At 36.7% G+C, this 18303-nt stretch overlaps 1 protein-coding gene across 8 annotated transcripts in view; it reads right to left on the reverse strand.

Moving 5' to 3' along the window:
- The window catches only part of LOC111156592 (PDZ and LIM domain 5), a 212474-nt gene that overhangs the window by 19109 nt on the left and 175062 nt on the right, over positions 1 to 18303 (reverse strand). For all 8 annotated transcript variants that reach the window (XM_022517627.1, XM_022517610.1, XM_022517604.1 and 5 more), the window contains one exon: positions 11664 to 11838. In XM_022517627.1, the coding sequence (XP_022373335.1) occupies positions 11664 to 11838 (175 nt within the window). The remainder of the gene's footprint in view (positions 1 to 11663; positions 11839 to 18303) is intronic.

Below are 18303 nucleotides of genomic sequence, written 5' to 3' on the forward strand. Positions count from 1 at the left end.
TTGAGGGTCTATTTCTGGGCTCTCTATTCTGTTCCATTGATCTATGTGTCTGTTTTTGTGCCAGTACCATGCTGTCTTGATGATAACAGCTTTGTAATAGAGCTTGAAGTCGAGAATTGTGATGCCACCAACTTTGGCTTTCTTTTTCAATATTCCTTTGGCTATTAGAGCTCTTTTCTGGTTCCATATAAATTTTAGGATTATTTGTTCCATTTCTTTGAAAAAAATGGATGGTACTTTGATAGGAATTGCATTAACTGTGTAGATTGCTTTAGGTAGCATAGACATTTTCACAATATTTATTCTTCCAATCCAGGAGCATGGAACATTTTTCCATTTCTTTGTGTCTTCCTCAATTTCTTTCATGAGTACTTTATAGTTTTCTGGGTATAGATTCTTAGCCTCTTTGGTTAGGTTTATTCCTAGGTATCTTATAAGTTTTGGGTGCAATTGTAAATGGGATTGACTCCTTAATTTCTCTTTCTTCTGTCCTGGTGTTGGTGTAGAGAAATGCAACTGATTTCTGGGCATTGATTTTATATCCTGACACTTTACTGAATTCCTGTACAAGTTCTAGCAGTTTTGGAGTGGAGTCTTTTGGGTTTTCCACATATAGTATCATATCATCTGCAAAGAGTGATAGTTTGACTTCTTCTTTGCCGATTTGGATGCCTTTAATTTCCTTTTGTTGTCTGATTGCTGAGGCTAGGACTTCTAGTACTATGTTGAATAGCAGTGGTGATAATGGACAATCCCTGCCGTGTTCCTGATCTTAGTGGAAAAGCTTTCAGTTTTTCTCCATTGAGAATGATATTTGCGGTGGGTTTTTCATAGATGGCTTTGATAATATTGAGGTATGTGCCCTCTATCCCTACACTTTGAAGAGTTTTGATCAGGAAGGGATGCTGTACTTTTTCAAATGCTTTTTCAGCATCTATGGAGAGTATCATATGGTTCTTGTTCTTTCTTTTATTAATGTCTTGTATCACATTGATTGATTTGCAGATGTTGAACCAACCTTGCAGCCCTGGAATAAATCCCACTTGGTCGTGGTGAATAATCCTTTTAATGTACTGTTGAATCCTATTGGCTAGTATTTTGGTGAGAATTTTTGCATCTGTGTTCATCAAAGATATTGGTCTGTAGTTCTCTTTTTTGATGGGATCCTTGTCTGGTTTTGGGATCAAGGTGATGCTGTCCTCATAAAATGAGTTTGGAAGTTTTCCTTCCATTTCTATTTTCTGGAACAGTTTCAGGAGAATAGGAGTTCGTTCTTCTTTAAATGTTTGGTAGAATTCCCCCGGGAAGCCGTCTGGCCCTGGGCTTTTGTTTGTTTGGAGATTTTTGATGACTGTTTCAATCTCCTTACTGGTTATGGGTCTGTTCAGGCTTTCTATTTCTTCCTGGTTCAGTTGTGGTAGTTTATATGTCTCTAGGAATGCATCCATTTCATCCAGATTGTCAAATTTGTTGGTGTAGAGCTGCTCATAGTATGTTCTTATAATTGTCTGTATTTCTTTGGTGTTCGTTGTGATCTCTCCTCTTTCATTCATGATTTTATTTATTTGGGTCCTTTCTCTTTTCTTTTTGATAAGTCTGGCCAGGGGTTTATCGATCTTATTAATTCTTTCAAAGAACCAGCTCCTCGTTTCGTTGATTTGTTCTATTGTTTTTTTGGTTTCTATTTCATTGATTTCTGCTCTGATCTTTTTGATTTCTCTTCTCCTGCTGGGTTTAGGGTTTCTTTCTTGTTCTTTCTCCAGCTCCTTTAGGTGTAGGGTTAGGTTGTGTACTTGAGACCTTTCTTGTTTCTTAAGAAAGGCTTGTACCGCTATATATTTTCCTCTCAGGACTGCCTTTGTTGTGTCCCACAGATTTTGAACCGTTGTGTTTTCATTATCATTTGTTTCCATGAGTTTTTTCAATTCTTCTTTAATTTCCTGGTTGACCCATTCATTCTTTAGAAGGATGCTGTTTAGTCTCCATGTATTTGGGTTCTTTCCAAATTTCCTCTTGTGATTGAGTTCTAGCTTCAGAGCATTGTGGTCTGAAAATATGCAGGGAATGATCCCAATCTTTTGATACCGGTTGAGACCTGATTTGTGACCCAGGATGTGATCTATTCTGGAGAATGTTCCATGTGCACTAGAGAAGAATGTGTATTCTGTTGCTTTGGGATGAAATGTTCTGAATAGATCTGTGATGTCCATCTGGTCCAGTGTGTCACTTAAGGCCTTTATTTCCTTGTTGATCTATTGCTTTGATGATCTGTCCATTACAGTGAGGGGAGTGTTAAAGTCCCCTACTATTATTGTATTATTGTCGATGTGTTTCTTTGATTTTGTTATTAATTGGTTTATATAGTTGGCTGCTCCCACGTTAGGGGCATAGATATTTAACATTGTTAGATCTTCTTGTTGGACAGATCCTTTGAGTATGATATAGTGTCCTTCCTCATCTCTTATTATAGTCTTTGGCTTAAAATCTAATTGATCTGATATAAAGATTGCCACTCCTGCTTTCTTCTGATGTCCATTAGCATGGTAAATTCTTTTCCACCCCCTCACTTTAAATCTGGAGGTGTCTTTGGGTCTAAAATGAGTTTCTTGTAGGCAACATATAGATGGGTTTTGTTTTTTTATCCATTCTGATACCCTGTGTCTTTTGATTGGGGCATTTAGCCCATTAACATTCAGGGTAAGTATTGAGAGATATGAATTTAGTGCCATTGTATTGCCTGTAAGGTGACTGTTATTGTATATTGTCTCTATTCCTTTCTGATCTACTACTTTTAGGGTCTCTCTTTGCTTAGAGGACCCCTTTTAATATTTCCTGTAGAGCTGGTCTGGTGTTTGCAAATTCTTTCAGTTTTTGTTTGTCCTGGAAGCTTTTAATCTCTCCTTCTATTTTCAATGATAGCCTAGCTGGATATAGTATTCCTGGCTGCATGTTTTTCTCGTTTACTGCTCTGAATATATCATGCCAGCTCTTTCTGGCCTGCCAGGTCTCTGTGGATAAGTCTGCTGCCAATCTAATATTTTTACCATTGTATGTTACAGACTTCTTTTCCCAGGCTGCTTTCAGGTTTTTCTCTTTGTCACTAAGACTTGTAAATTTTATTATTAGGTGACGGGGTGTGGACCTATTCTTATTGATTTTGAGGGGGGTTCTCTGAAACTCCTGGATTTTGATGCTTGTTCCCTTTGCCATATTGGGGAAATTCTCTCCAATAATTCTCTCCAATATGCCTTCTGCTCCCCTCTCTCTTTCTTCTTCTTCTGGAATCCCAATTATTCTAATGTTGTTTCATCTTATGGTGTCATTTATCTCTCGAATTCTCCCCTCGTGGTCCAGTAGCTGTTTGTCCCTCTTTTGCTCAGCTTCTTTATTCTCTGTCATTTGGTCTTCTATATTGCTAATTCTTTCTTCTGCCTCATTTATCCTAGCAGTGAGAGCCTCCATTTTTGATTGCACCTCATTAATAGCTTTTTTAATTTCAACTTGTTTAGTTTTTAGTTCTTTTATTTCTCCAGAAAGGGCTTTTATATCTCCCGAGAGGGTTTCTCTAATATCTTCCATGCCTTTTTCAAGCCCGGCTAGAACCTTGAGAATCGTCATTCTGAACTCTAGATCTGACATATTACCAATGTCTGTATTGATTAGGTCCCTAGCCTTTGGTACTGCCTCTTGTTCTTTTTTTTGTGGTGAATTTTTCCGCCTTGTCATTTTGTCCAGATAAGAGTATATGAAGGAGCAAGTAAAATACTAAAAGGGTGGCAACAACCCCAGGAAAATATGCTTTAACCAAATCAGAAGAGGTCCCAAATTGTGAGGGGGGAGAAAGGGGATAAAAAGAGGTTCAAAAAAAAAAAAAAAGAAAGAAACAATTAAAAAAAGAAAACAGATAAAGAAAACATATAAAAAAAGAAAAAATATATATATTAGATAAACTAGTTAAAAAACGTTAAAAAAGAAAAGGGTAAAAGTTAAAAAAAATTTGACAGAAGAAGAGAAAAAAAAATTGAAAAAGAAAAAAAAATTAAATTAACTGCAAGCCTAAAGAATCATTGGGAGAAAGCCATGAGTTCTGTGCTTTGCTTTCTCCTCCTCTGGAATTCCGCTGCTCTCCTTGGTATTGAAACTGCACTCCTTGGTAGGTGAACTTGGTCCTGGCTGGGTTTCTTGTTGATCTTCTTGGGGAGGGGCCTGTTGTAGTGATTCTCAAGTGTCTTTGCCCCAGGCGGAATTGCACTGCCCTTACCAGGGGCCGGGCTGAGTAATCCGCTTGGGTTTGCTTTCGGGAGCTTTTGTTACCTGAGCGCTTTCCGTAGAGTTCCGGAGGACGGGAATGAAGATGGCGGCCTCCCAGTCTCTGGCCCGGAGGAGCCGACAGCCCGGGGCCCCACTCCTCAGTGCGCCCTCAGAGAATAGCACCCAATTACTCCTGTCACCCTGGCCTCTGGCTGCGCTCCGAGCTGACCAATCCTGGGACCGGTTCAAGGTAACCCCGAGCTTAGAGCTCACTCCTTGGCTCTGTCTCTGTAGACGGCTTTCCCGTTCTAATACCTGTAAGCTCTGCGACACTCAGACACCCCCGATCCTTCTGTGACCCTGCGGGACCTGAGGGCCACTGACCCCGCGTGGGCTTCACCCTGGTTAAGCCTCTGGAGCGATGTCCCTCAGTGGAACAGACTTTTAAAAGTCCTGATTTTGTGCTCCGTTGCTCCACCGCTTGCCAGGAGCCGGCCCCTCCCCCCGCGGTCTATCTTCCCGTCGCTTTGGATCCACTTCTCCGCCAGTCCTGCCTTTCAGAAAGTGGTTGATTTTCTGTTTCTAGAATTGCTGTTCTTCTTCTCTTCGATCTTCCGTTGGATTTGTAGGTGTTTGCAATCTTTAGATAAGCTATCTAGCTTATCTCCCGCTACCTGAAGTAGTCTCAGCCAGCTACTTCTCTGCCATCTTGACTCCTCCTCCTATTTCTGTACAATTTTATTTTCAATTTACTTGTGTCATTTAACCTGAAGTGTCTGTTATAGGCAGCATATAGCCAAATCATGATTTTATCTACTCTACAATTCTTTTAATTAGAGTGTTTAATCTATTTACATTTAATATAATTGCTGATAAGTTAGGAATTATGAGTACCATTTTGTTACTTTTCTTTTTTATCTATGTCCTACATTTCTGTTGTCTTTCCTACATAAAAGAATGAAAAAAAATCAAGGTCACCAGCTGACAGTGAAAATGGGAAACAAGTTATCAGAGGCTTAAGGAGAAAAAAGAAGATATAAAGTGGTTTTCTGGGAGAGTGGAAAAGTAAACATACTAGAGAAATACAGCAGATTTTTGTCACTATTAAGAACACACCTGAGATTAATAGTCATGAATTTGAAGTGACACTGGTTAATATCGCTGTGGTTTTTCCTTCCAGTCATATCCACTTTCAGGTGTGGGCACAAGTAAACCAAGAGTAGATTTTATCCAGTCTAGTGGTTTCAGTTAAGTGAATATGATGAAATGAGAGATGGGCAACAGAATTAAGGAGATAAAATGGATACTGACTACTGACTGACTATGGAACTCAGACTAGATAAGAATGGAAGTGAGGATACTGGGACCAAAGGGATAGTGAAGAGGTATTTGGATCAATGACTTTGAGGTTCTGGGAGGCAGGGAGTGGTCAAAGGATTGCTGGAGTTCAGATAATAGGAAGAGAGTGGAGATATAAATAGTGGTTCTTAAAGTGGAGTGATCTGCTTAGAAATGAGATTATGAAGGAAATGGAGTTAATGGTAAAGACAAGATCTGGGATTCGGATGAAAATTGGTGGCTGAAGTTAACTGGAGCTATCACTAAAGTAGAAGATATCAGAGAATTGAGAGACCTGGATATTAGAAGGATCATATAATGAAATCACCAACATGGATTTCCATTATTAATATATTTTCCTGAGATACGATTAATTTTTCAAATTTACAACTGTGACAAATTTAGAACCCTATAGATATCTCATGATTTTTCTAAGCACCATGATTACGAACTTCTTATTACGGACATAAGGGCATTACATATAGGTTTCTTATAAAACTGTGAGGGTATAATGAACCTCTCACAATGTTTAAATTATTACATCATGGTTATCTGTGCCAGGACTTTGGCTTTTCTATCAGATGACAAAATATATGAAAACAGGAATTGTCTCTTAATTTTTATATACTGTAGTACCAGTATGGTAACTTGCACATGAGTTTTTCCTTTTTTTAATTTTTTAAAAATTGAGATATAAATGACATATAACATTGTGTAAGCTTAAGATGTACAATGTGGTGGCTTGGTATTTATATATTCTAATACAATTACCACCCTAACACTTCATAAGTTTCAATGGGTATTTGTTGTATAAAACTATTGATTTTATAAGTAGACTATTCAACTTACTGCTTGTCATTCCTTTCAAATAAAAGAAAGTCATTTGTTGAAGCTAATTAATCCTCACCTCTCCTCTGTACCAGGATTCCGAATGTATTCCTGTTAGACTTATTACTACACTAATATTATTGCTGATTTGCTTGTTTGTATTATTTACTAAAGTATAACTGTGCTATTTTGCTAGGGCTGCCTTAACAAAGTTCTACAAGTTGGGTGATTTAAACAACAGGAATTTATTTTTTCACAATTTGGGAGGCTAGAAGTCACACAGATAATAAATGGTGGAACCTAAATTTGAGCCCAGTTTAACTAGTGTTAGACAGACAAACAATGAAGGTGTTGACAGGGTTCCTCTGTTCTAAGGTTTTTCTCCTTGGCTTATAGATGCCCATCTTATCCATGTGTCTTCACATGGTCTTCCCCCCCCATATATCTCTGTGTCCAAATCTCTTCTTATAGGAACACCACATTCTGAGGTACTGGGGGTCATGACTTCGACATACGGCCGGGACACAATCCAGTCTGCAATAGTAACTTCCTTAAGGGAAGGAAATATGTCTTTGATTTCTGTCTCACTCGTGCTTAAAGTCGGTGGTATACAAAATACTTAATGAGTGTTACTTATAGAATGACTGCATTTCTACATTAGATGAGAAAATGGAAAAGGGAACCCTGGGTCATCTATGAGTCTAAGAATGCATGTATGTGGTACAAAGTCATTTTGGTGGGGAGGTAACAATTTTTAATTATTCAATCTATTATTTACTCCCTTCTCTCTCACTTTTATACTCAAATATTATGAAGAAAAGTACATTGCTGCACTCAAGTTATGGCAGGTATACTTAAGCTGTTTTTCTCCTGACTTAATACAGTAACATAAATGACTATGTGTATGTGTATTCATAAGAGTTCTGTATTCACATATATGAATATATCTTGATGTATATTTTCTTTACACAAAATTAGAATCATACTTAAAATAAAAAATATATTTCTTTTTTCATATTAATAAAATATTATAAATATTTTCCTAAGTAGCAGTTAGAATATGAATAAAATTTAAAGTTAGATCTGGGCTCAAATTCAGATTCTACCATTTATCAACTATATGACTTCGGGCAAATGTGTAACTTCTCTGTGCCTCAGTTTTCTCATCTCACAAGCTTATGAAGAATTTAATGGGAATTCAGGTAAAATTCTTAGCGTAACATTTGACATATGCTAAGAACACATTAAACAACTATTATTATTATCCAAAACCAGGATCTTAATGGTACCATAATATTAGTTGAACATCTGTGTTCTTTCCAATTTTTCACTACAGTAAATCTGAATTCTTGGTCTATATGTCTTGCTCATAAAACTTGGTCTAGGTCTTTGATTGTTTCCTTGAATTCAGGTGCTAATGCAATTCACTAAGAAATTTTTTATTTTCAAGTGAAATTTTGACCAAAAGCGAGAATAAATAAAACCTATTAATAAGGGAATGCTCAGAGACTGAAATGCACGGTGAAACAGGCAAAAACCCCTGGTGGCCTCAACCTGGAGAAACGGAGATGGCCCAGCATGAGGAAAGTTTGAAAATCACTGACCAAGAAAAAGACCAGTAATGTTAAAAATCTCTCTTTCACTGGAGTAAACAATGGGTAGCCTCAATGTGATTGTTTTGGTGCTATATACTGCAGGCAGATACAGAACAATAGCACTATGGCTATTTCTTTTAAGCATTCCATAGCTAATAAGAAATTCAAACACTATAAATCCTGTACTTCTTTCACAGAGATGCTAAGCTAAAAGTGAATTATTGTTTATGCACCACACCCAGTGCTCCATGCAATACATGCCCTCCATAATAAAATGAATTTTGGAACACTGAAAAGAAATAAAATAAAATAAAATGGAAAAGAAATAAAATTAAAAAAAAAAAAAAGTGAATGATTTAGTCAGCTCCAGGTAATATAAGTGTTGAATCGATTTTAATGCCACTTGATATGACAGTCAAGAAAAACTAGAATTTTCATAAACTCACTCTATCAGGGAGACTAAAATGTGGTTTTGGCTACATTAACCTGATTTTCTATTTCCCTATTATACCAGCACACATCTGTCAATCAATTCTTGAGTATAAGAGTCAAAAAAAATCAAAAAAATCAAAAAAATCAATCATAAATGGATTAAGAAATGTTCCAGAGCAAACTTAATCAAAGCCTCAGGAGAATTTCTTACGTATCCATAAAAGGCCACTAACTAATCAAAATGATGTCTATTTAGGCACAACATTCATAACTCTTTTCTAGGTTCAAACAGGCCAAAAAATGTTAAGCATTAATAAATAAATAAAATAAATAAAATGTCCTATGGAGTTTTAGGCTAGTTATAAGCGAAAACTAGTTCAGTACTAACATTCAGTGATGAAGTTTTCTGAGGTTTTCCAAAAACAATTAACTTTGCTAAAAAAAAAAATTTTAAACAAAATTTGCTTTAGTTTGCTTTTACTTAAAATTTTTTGAAAATTTGAGATGCTTAATAATATAAATTAAATAATACAAATTATAAATAAATAATATAAATTGTACTGGAGAAAATAAGAAATATAAAATTATAAAATGATAATAAACTTCCCAGAGTTTGGCAGGTTACAATATTCTGTATTCAAAGTATCAAGTCTGCAACTGCAGAGTGTTTTTGAAACAGGTGTCCAAGAGAATGTCACTTGATCTAACGTGTCCTTGCTTTGGTAAGTGATACTGACACTGAGGCCAAGAACAAGAATTAAGCTTTGACTAGGTCTCTAAACTGACTACAGTCTATTCAAGCTACTTTAGCATTTGAGCACCAAGCAAATGTGCTGCGTTAATTACTGTTATATGATCTTGACATGAACTAATCCCTGTTCCTATTAACTTCCTTAATAAATGAAGCTTTAATGCTTAACTGATAACAGTGATCCAGAGCAATATAAAATTTAACAGATGAAGGAACAGTAAGTGATGGCCATTCATCTTATTAACATAATATATATTTATTTCAGATGGCAGAAAGACTGTGGATTAAAATTACATCCTGGCCTACCATTATAACTGAAACCAAGGCAGGTAGGAAGGGGTGGGAATGCAGTTCCTATTTAGATCTTTGTATTTTCTCCATACTAAGTTTTTCACATACATTGGTACTGATGATTATAGGATGTCACAGAATTTGATAATCAGACAATATGAATCAACAAGTGATGGGATCTGTTGGCCTATCCAGTAACTGCTTACAACAGCATACAAATAGCAGGGACTCCCGTCCCCATAAAGGCTGCTTTTATCTACAATATTGCATCCCTAACTACCAATCTACATAACCAAAACAGCATAACTTATAGAAGTAGTAAGTCAGAACTTGTTTTTATTTTATTAACATTAATCCTAAAAATACAGTAACTAAATACAGTTAGTAATTAGAAACATACTTTTATTTATTGGAAAAAAGCAGTACCACTTTAGAGTCTATTAGTGTACAGATTCTGTAAAGTAGTAACCCTACAGTCCCACTGTTAGGGAAGTGACTCTACAAATTGGTATTATGGCTTGAGCAAGTGACTCGAGTCATGCATGACCTGCTCAGTTAAAATATTCACAAATCCTTCTGCGTACTGGTTACTGTCTAGACTTGGGAAACCTCTACTGATTTTCTCCTTTTCCCCATAGCCATTATTACTATTAACACTGCTACTGGCTAATTCTTATTAAGTGGATACTTAATGTGGAAAACATATTTAAGTGAAAAATAACAGCTTACAAAATACTATTATAATTCCATTTCTGTAAAATAACACCTGTCCTTATATGTGTATGTTTTAAAAGTGCAAACTCAAATATTCTTGGTGCTTATCTTGGAAGGTAGAATTATGTATGAATTTTTATTTTTGCTTTCTGTTTCACTATATTTTTGAAATGTTATAAATGAACGTTTAAAATTTAAAAAGTTCTTTTATTTTTAATCAAGTACTGCATGCTGTGTCCTTGACACATTTATTATTTAATAGTGGGTTAAGAAAAAGAGTATTTATATTTGGTTTTTAAATAAAGTATTGAGGTTTCTTGGGCTCCATTTTAAGTTTTAACCAGAAACATTATCCTAAGCAATAACTATGTAACAGAGTAGAGGAAATACAGGTAAATCCTAACCTTATTCAACTTTAGAGAAGCCATTGTTTCAACTATTTTAAAACAGGATAAATTAAAAACAAGGGAGAGAGCCTGAGCAGTCATTTCAACCTAACACTTGTTACTGCCAACAAAAGGAACTCACAGAGGCAACAAGGTCCTGCTGGTGGGATCCCTGCAATCAACATTCTTATCTATACTTCCTAACATTTTAAAAACCACTTGTTAAGAAATGCTCAGAGGTTGGGGCACCTGGGTGGCTCAGTGGGTTAAAGCCTCTGCCTTCCGCTCAGGTCATGATCCCAGGGTCCTGGAATGGAGCCCCGCATCTGGATCTCTGCTCAGCGGGGAGCCTGCTTCTCCCCTCCCCTCTCTCTGCCTGCCTCTCTGCCTACTTATAATCTCTGTCAAGTAAATAAATAAATAAAATCTTAAAAAAAAAAAAAAAAGAAAGAAATGCTCAGAGGTTTTAATAAGTGTCAATATAGAGCATTCACTTAAGATCTCTGGGCCTTTTATTCCTCTTGGAATTTAAGAAACAATAAAACAGATTTGGATAAAAAATATTTTTAAAAAGGAGGTTATGACCTAATCTAAAATTGAAAGCATTTATGAATAGATCTGAGGTAATTATATCTTCCAGGACTTGGGTATTCAAAAATCCAATCTTCTTTTCTCTAGGGCTCAAAGTTCTTTATTTTATGTCACTAGTTATTTTTCATCTAAATGAAGAATGAAGTTCAGATAAATGATCTTCAGGGTCCCTTTGAGTCTTAAAATTTTATTAATCTCTGGAAGGCCACATTAATTGTTATTTTTTCTTAGTTCTGATAGGAATTAGTAACAGAGAAAACTGGTATTTTTAGTTTTATTTTCAGAAAGTCCAGAAATACTTTTCATTATAATAGGTTCTAACAAATATATGTATTCAAATTTATCTACTTCAATAACTATTACATAGAATGTAATATAAAATAGAATATTTTTCACTAATAAAATGTCAAATCTTCAGAATATATATAAAAAAATCAACTCTGATATTAAGTACTTTAAGGAACATTTCAAAAATGAATAACCCACCTGATGACCTGGTTACAGTGGGCACACATTGGAGTTCGTTTCCCTGCTGGAATGTGCTCAGCTCTTTGCACTAACGTGTCCTGGTCACCTGGCTGGGGCTGTCCCCCCGCTGAGTTGGCTGGTGCCACTGCTCCAGACGAAGTTGCACTGTTCGAGATTCTTCCAGTAGAAAGTGCTAGGAGTTAAGACACAGAAGAATTAGCTTGAGAATATACAAATATAAACTTTTTCTAGTAATTAAATAATAATATTACTTTTTAAAATAATTTGTTGATTTGTTTATTCATTCACACTTATGGAGAGGTTATGTAGCAAACATTGGACAGTGACTACAGAAATGAACAGGAAAGAAAATCAAGGATTACAGCACAGTGTAAGAGTTAAATGACAAGATGAATGCATTCAAACAGTTATGAATGCATAAGGTATGGACGGAAAAGAAGAATCACCTCTGCTTCCAAGAGGAGATACAGTTAAGGTGAATATTGATTGACAGCAAGATAGTTCTAGTCATCTCTGCTAACCATAAAACAGATTTAACTCCCAATACATCAGAGGTGCATTAAAAATCTCAATGTGTTGAGGATAACAAAAATAAAAATGAACTCCCTGTATTATCTCTCTTCCTCTATTCTCTAAGTAGACTGTGAAATCGGTCACCCAGTCATATGAGGTAGCTATGTAAGAACCACCCTAGGACTTTCCCTTCCTCCTCTGTGGTTATAATGGGTCCTGCTGATTTTATAGCACAACTACTTCTTGATTTTGCCCACTCATCTCCATTCCTACAATATTGTCCTAGTTTGGGTCCTAACTATCTCCCACCTTGCTAGTCACCAAAAGTCTTGTCTTGTCTTTTTGTTTGTTTGCTTGTTTTTTATGTCTTGTCCTTTTCAAATGCACCCTCCCAACTGCCACCTAGGACTAAAATCCTATCAGATCACAACTCTGCAGAAGCCACTTCAAGGATCTCCCTCTTCTCTGACCACCAAATGTTTTCCATGCTTTTCTGAGCACTGCATCCAGGTCCCTCCAGGGCTCTCTGCCTGCCCACAGCCTCACCTCTCATCACTCTCTCTGCTTCTGTCTTCATGCTGCAGCAATACCAAATGCCTCACATTTTCCTGTGAATTTATGCACAGGTTGTCTTCACTGTGTTCTCCCCGCTTTTTTCTGTGTACCTAGTAACCACCATGTATCATTTAAGACTCAGCCCAGAAGTCAAGTGTTCCAAAAATCTTCCCTGAAGTACCTCTCCCCACTGCCATGCTGCATAATCAGATTGAATGTTTCTCTTCCACGTTCCCATAATTTTCTGTGAATGACTTTATTACTGTTTCTACTTCATATATCTGTGTCTTTTCTCCCCCAACTGAATAGTTAAGCTCCTTGAGGGCAGGAACTGTGCCTCAGTCCTCATCTTAGCAACTAATACAGTGTCTGCAATGAATGAACAAAAGAATAATTTAATGAACTAGAATCAATACATAAATGAGTGAATGCAAAATCTGTAAGGGACTGAAACCAACAGGAGGCCTGCTCCTTACCCACCAGCAATGACAATGTAGTAGAAAAGAAAAGGCATATATTAAAAAGAGATTTAAAAGGAACAACTTTTGTTTATAATAAATAATCATCATAATAACACAAATAAACTACATGTGTGTGTATTGACAGGATTCATACTTTAGGTGTGGTTAGAATTGGATAAGATTAATTAGGATAATTGAAAGGATGATTCTTGTTACCAGAATAAAGCCTGTTTGCAATGATGTGCAACTGCAGATCCAGAAACCCAGCATTTACTAACCTTCAGCACATCTACAGTGCTTGCTCTGGCACTTGAGCTGTGAAATGGCACTTTATTGGCCAGCGAGCTTTACTACTGCCCTTGTTTCAAGTGACTCGGCTGGGCTAGGAACCTATTTTCATCCCCTTATAGTCACACTTTATCTTACAGAAATGGGAGAGAAAATCACTGTATACGTTCTCTTCCCTGTCACCTTATTTATAGCACAACTTGCTCCTCTGTGGGTCTTCCATTTCTATATCCAAACCTGACTTCCCTTAGAGCAAACGATATGCATTTTCAATGCCAAATTCTGGTCTTGACTTTCAACTCAAGACATGCAAAATGGACTTCATCTTCTTGCACACATTCCCAGCTCTTCCTAAGAAGTCCTTCCTGTATGTTTGAATTCTCCCACTTACCCAGGCACAACCCTCTGTCTCCTAGTGCCTGACAGTCCCCAGACCTTAACAACTGTTCCGCTGTAAACAACCCCAAGGCCTTCTTTTTAATCCAAACCCATGGGTTATCATGTGAGTCCCAGTCTTAAACCTCTCAGGTGTGGACAATTACAAGTCTCCTAACCAGTCTCTTTGCTGTCAATCTCATTTCAACCTATTCTGCTAGACAACTTTTCCAAATGCACTTTCTTTTTTGTTTAATTATTTTTTTTGAAGACTTTATTGATTTATTTTACAGAGAGAGAGACAACACAGGCAGGGGGAGTGGGAGAGGAAGAAACAGACTCCCCACCGAGCAGGGAGCCCGATGCAGGGCTCGATCCCAGGACCCTGAGGTCATGACCTGAGCCGAAGGCAGAGGCTCAACCCACTGAGCCACCCAGGTGTCCCCCAAATACACTACTTTCATCATGGTTTCCTGTTTATCCAGTCTTGAGAGTCCGTCCCTCAAGGAGCTCACTCCGGTCTTCTTCACAACCTCGTCTTTTATGCTCACTCACACCCTGGTCATCATCATCCTCTCTTATACTTAATATTTAACTTGAGCTATCACTATTTGAAGGCACTCCTGTCAAAGCCTTCTAACAGCTCTATGATTCAGGCAAGATTAGCAACATTTTTTTATTCTATCTGTGGCAAAGAATGGTTAAGAAACTGGCCCAAGGCCACGAGGCAAATAAAGGACAATCCAGAACCCAGGCAGTCCGGCTCCAGAGCCTAGTCTCTTGAGCACTACGCTATCATTTACTCACTGTCCCTTCAAATTGCCAGGCCAGGGGTGCCTGGGTGGCTCAGTGGGTTAAAGCCTCTGCCTTCAGCTCGGGTCATGATCCCGGGGTCCTGGGATCGAGCCCCCCATCGGGCTCTCTGCTCAGCAGGGAGCCTGCTTCCCTTCCTCTCTCTGCCTGCTTCTCTGTCTACTTGTGATCTCTGTCTGTCAAATAAATAAATAAATAAAATCTTAAAAAAAAAAAAAAATTGCCAGGCCATATAAGGCTCATGCAAGTTCCATTTCCTGAGCCCCCCCAACCCCGCCGCCCCATATTCCGACAGTCCGAGCTAGAAATGTTCTCTTGTTCCTCTGTTCTCTTGTTCCTCTTAATATTCGCAACACCGCTGCCTATCTAATTTATCAATATCTTATAACATCTTTTCCTTCCCAAGCCAATTGATAAACTCTTAAACAAAGAGGAAAAACTGTATAATTCTTTCTATTCACTATCATAAAACTGCCTCATAAATAGAAGGCAATAAAGCAAATGAATAAATAATAAAGCAAAATAAAAATGGGAAGGTTCCAATTCATTCTCATTTTGCCTTTCTAGAGAACAATATTGAGATAGATATTTTTAAAATGTGGATTAGGTTCGGGATTTCAAACAGTGGGAAAGTTACCAATTGAAAAATCTGAAAATCAGACCTCAAAGAGAGTGAAACCCTTTCATCTACCATATGCCTTTATTTTATCACATTATCTATGCATAAGCCCTAAAGTACTGAGTCACTGAGACATTTTTAGCAATAAAAGAGTGTAGTAATTCTCCATCAGTCATTGTAAAATGGGACATAATCCATCTGGTCCATGCCTCGAGGAGAAGGTACATGGGGAACTAACTTATTTAACATGAGAAGTCATTCTTAAACATGAAACATGTGGCTGTGTCTTTAACACATATAGTAAAGCTCTAAGCTTTCTGCTATTCCTTGCTTGCAAAGAGAAGCCTTGTTTTCTGTTACTGCCCCATTTTAACCACTTTGGATAAGACAGAAATTCTCACACCTCTGTTTTGTTGCTGTGCTGCTAGTACATTGGCCCGCATACAAAGCTACACAAACCCTGTTATAATTACCAAGCTCTGAACATTTCCAAGGCATAGTTATTTCCCAAATGAATAAAGTGATGTTTCATTTCTTCAGACTGAATTTCTCACTACTTTAGCCTAGGAATGGGCAACTTTTGAGCCATCAAGTGCCAAGCCCCTGGCCTCTGCTCACTTGGCTGAATGGGGAGAGGGAGGTGTAAGAAGGTGAGGTCTTGCGACAGGGAAGGCACCACAAAATGAGCCCCGTTTCCTTAATAATTCTGTAGAGAACTGCACGACCATGCAGAGAAAAACAATCTTCCACGGGTGGTGCAGAGACTGAAACACTTCACATTTATCAAACCTGTCATAAAAACCATTTTTATGTAGAAAAAATGTATACATCTCCTTAGAGATAGTAGTTTAAAGATGACAATCTACTTATTCGTAATAAAAATAACTATTTCTTTTAAGTTCTAATAGAGCTATTAAATAGGACCATTAAATTAGCCTCATTTCATAATCTATGAATCTAAGTCACAAAAAATTTAAGTGACTTACTCAAACTGAATAATGAATGAGTCAGTAGTGCTACAATGAGAACATTGGGAAGAAGTTAGTTCTTGACTCAAGTTTTCCTTTTACACTTTAATCTTGAGCAACTTCCATTAAATCTGGCGTCTTTTGTGGCTTACCTCTACGCCACGGGGACCATGTTGCAAAATCAATTTTTATTCTTTTGTACAAAACACAGCACCACAAAATGCATCTAGAAATTTAAAGCCACTAGCTACTCTCTAAACCAATAGTGTTGGTGAGAATATCTTATTAACTTAAGAATGGTTATTTGTGAGTCATCTAGAGGTTTAGAATGATATACATTCATCCTTTTTCATGTTTTTGTTTTTCAGCATTATGATAGTCAAACTGAAGATTACAAAGACTATTATTAAATAAACATAAATTAGTATAAAAACCTAGCAGCATACTTTCTTCCTCAGTATATAATATGGAAAGTTGTCAAATTAATGAAGCCACAACATTCTGAGTTGCTAGTTTTTCAAATAGTTGTCATAGTGATATACCAGCGAATCCTAAGAAGTAATACAATTTTAAAAAGCAAACAGAGCCCTGACTTACTAAACATGAAATTTAACTTACAACAAAGGAATAATATCATTTCTTTTGGATTACAGACTATAAATTGGAAAAAGGATTTTAAAAAATTATTTTTATGTTTATAGTTTTTTAAAAACTATGCGCATTAATTTAAGGAGGACAACTACCTCCTGCTGTTAGGAAAATCTTTGTGATATATTGTTTAGAAAGATAAGGTGAAAATTCTTCACTCTAGAAAGATCTTAACTGCATTATTTCCCAAGCAGGTGATTCAGGTTTGCACTATTCCATAAAATAGTTAACACAGGTTTTAGGCAATTTTATATAATTATAATAATATATGTAATATATATTATATATAATATTATAGTAACTATATATTATGTAATATTATAAAATACCATAAGGAATTCAAAATTATCTAATTATTTACTGTGTGCTTCAAAAATAGCTCAGCTCACTAAAGGGCACTTGTTTATATAAATAGTTTTAAGAGAGAAAACAGAGATTAAGACCAATAGAATCCCTGGTAGTACAATGTGTGAATTCTCTGAAATCAGATATTTTCTAACTATATTAAGAATAAAGTGAGTTAGGGGTGCCTGGGTGGCTCAGTCAGTTAAGCATCTGCCTTCAGCTCAGGTCATAATCCCAGGGTCCTGGGATCCAGCCCTGCATCAGGCTCTTTGCTCAGTGGAAAACAGCCTGCTTCTCCCTCTCCCTCTGCTTACTGCTCCCCTTGCTTGTGCTCTCTCTCTCTCTCTCTCTGTCTCTTGCTCTGTCAAATAAAATCTAAATAAATAAATAAATAAATAAATAAATAAAGTGGGTTATTTATTGCTTCTATCCCTGTTCCAAAAAGGCTGTTAACTCTAACCCAATACATTAAAAAACAAAACAAAACGAAACAATAAAAAACCCAGCAGTGAAGATTATAATGTATACATTAAACACCTGGCTAGACTGTACTTGAATAGGCATGAAACTCATCAGTTAATTTTTTAGGTTCAAGTCAAATTATTCAACTACCAATAAACTATTCTTATTATTGATATGTAATAGATAAAAAAAAAATACTACATTAGGTCAAACCTTTCTTGAAAACTTAACATAAGTCAATTGGGAATGGGAGGGAAGATATCCCAAAAGACAAACTAAAGTGACAACAGATGTAACGAGCTAATATCTTCTAAGGTAGGTTAAGAGGTAGTGCTTTTGAATTGCTTAACAAATCATTCAGTAAAAAAGCAAGTCTGGTGTTATAAGATGAACTGCTCACAACAACATGAGGAATACAGAACATGATCATTTCTTACCACCTCCATCGTACATCCATCCTTGGTCCAAGCCACCAACACCTCTTACTTGACTTACAGTGACTGCCTAGAGATTTTGCTTCCACCCTTCCCAACAATATAGAGGCCAGAAAAACCTAAGTCAGACCTAGGCTCAAAACCCGCCAACAGCTC

This window comes from Enhydra lutris, unplaced genomic scaffold, assembly GCF_002288905.1.
Source record: "Enhydra lutris kenyoni isolate GAN:26980312 unplaced genomic scaffold, ASM228890v2 scaffoldscaffold3, whole genome shotgun sequence".
Lineage (NCBI taxonomy): Eukaryota > Metazoa > Chordata > Mammalia > Carnivora > Mustelidae > Enhydra > Enhydra lutris.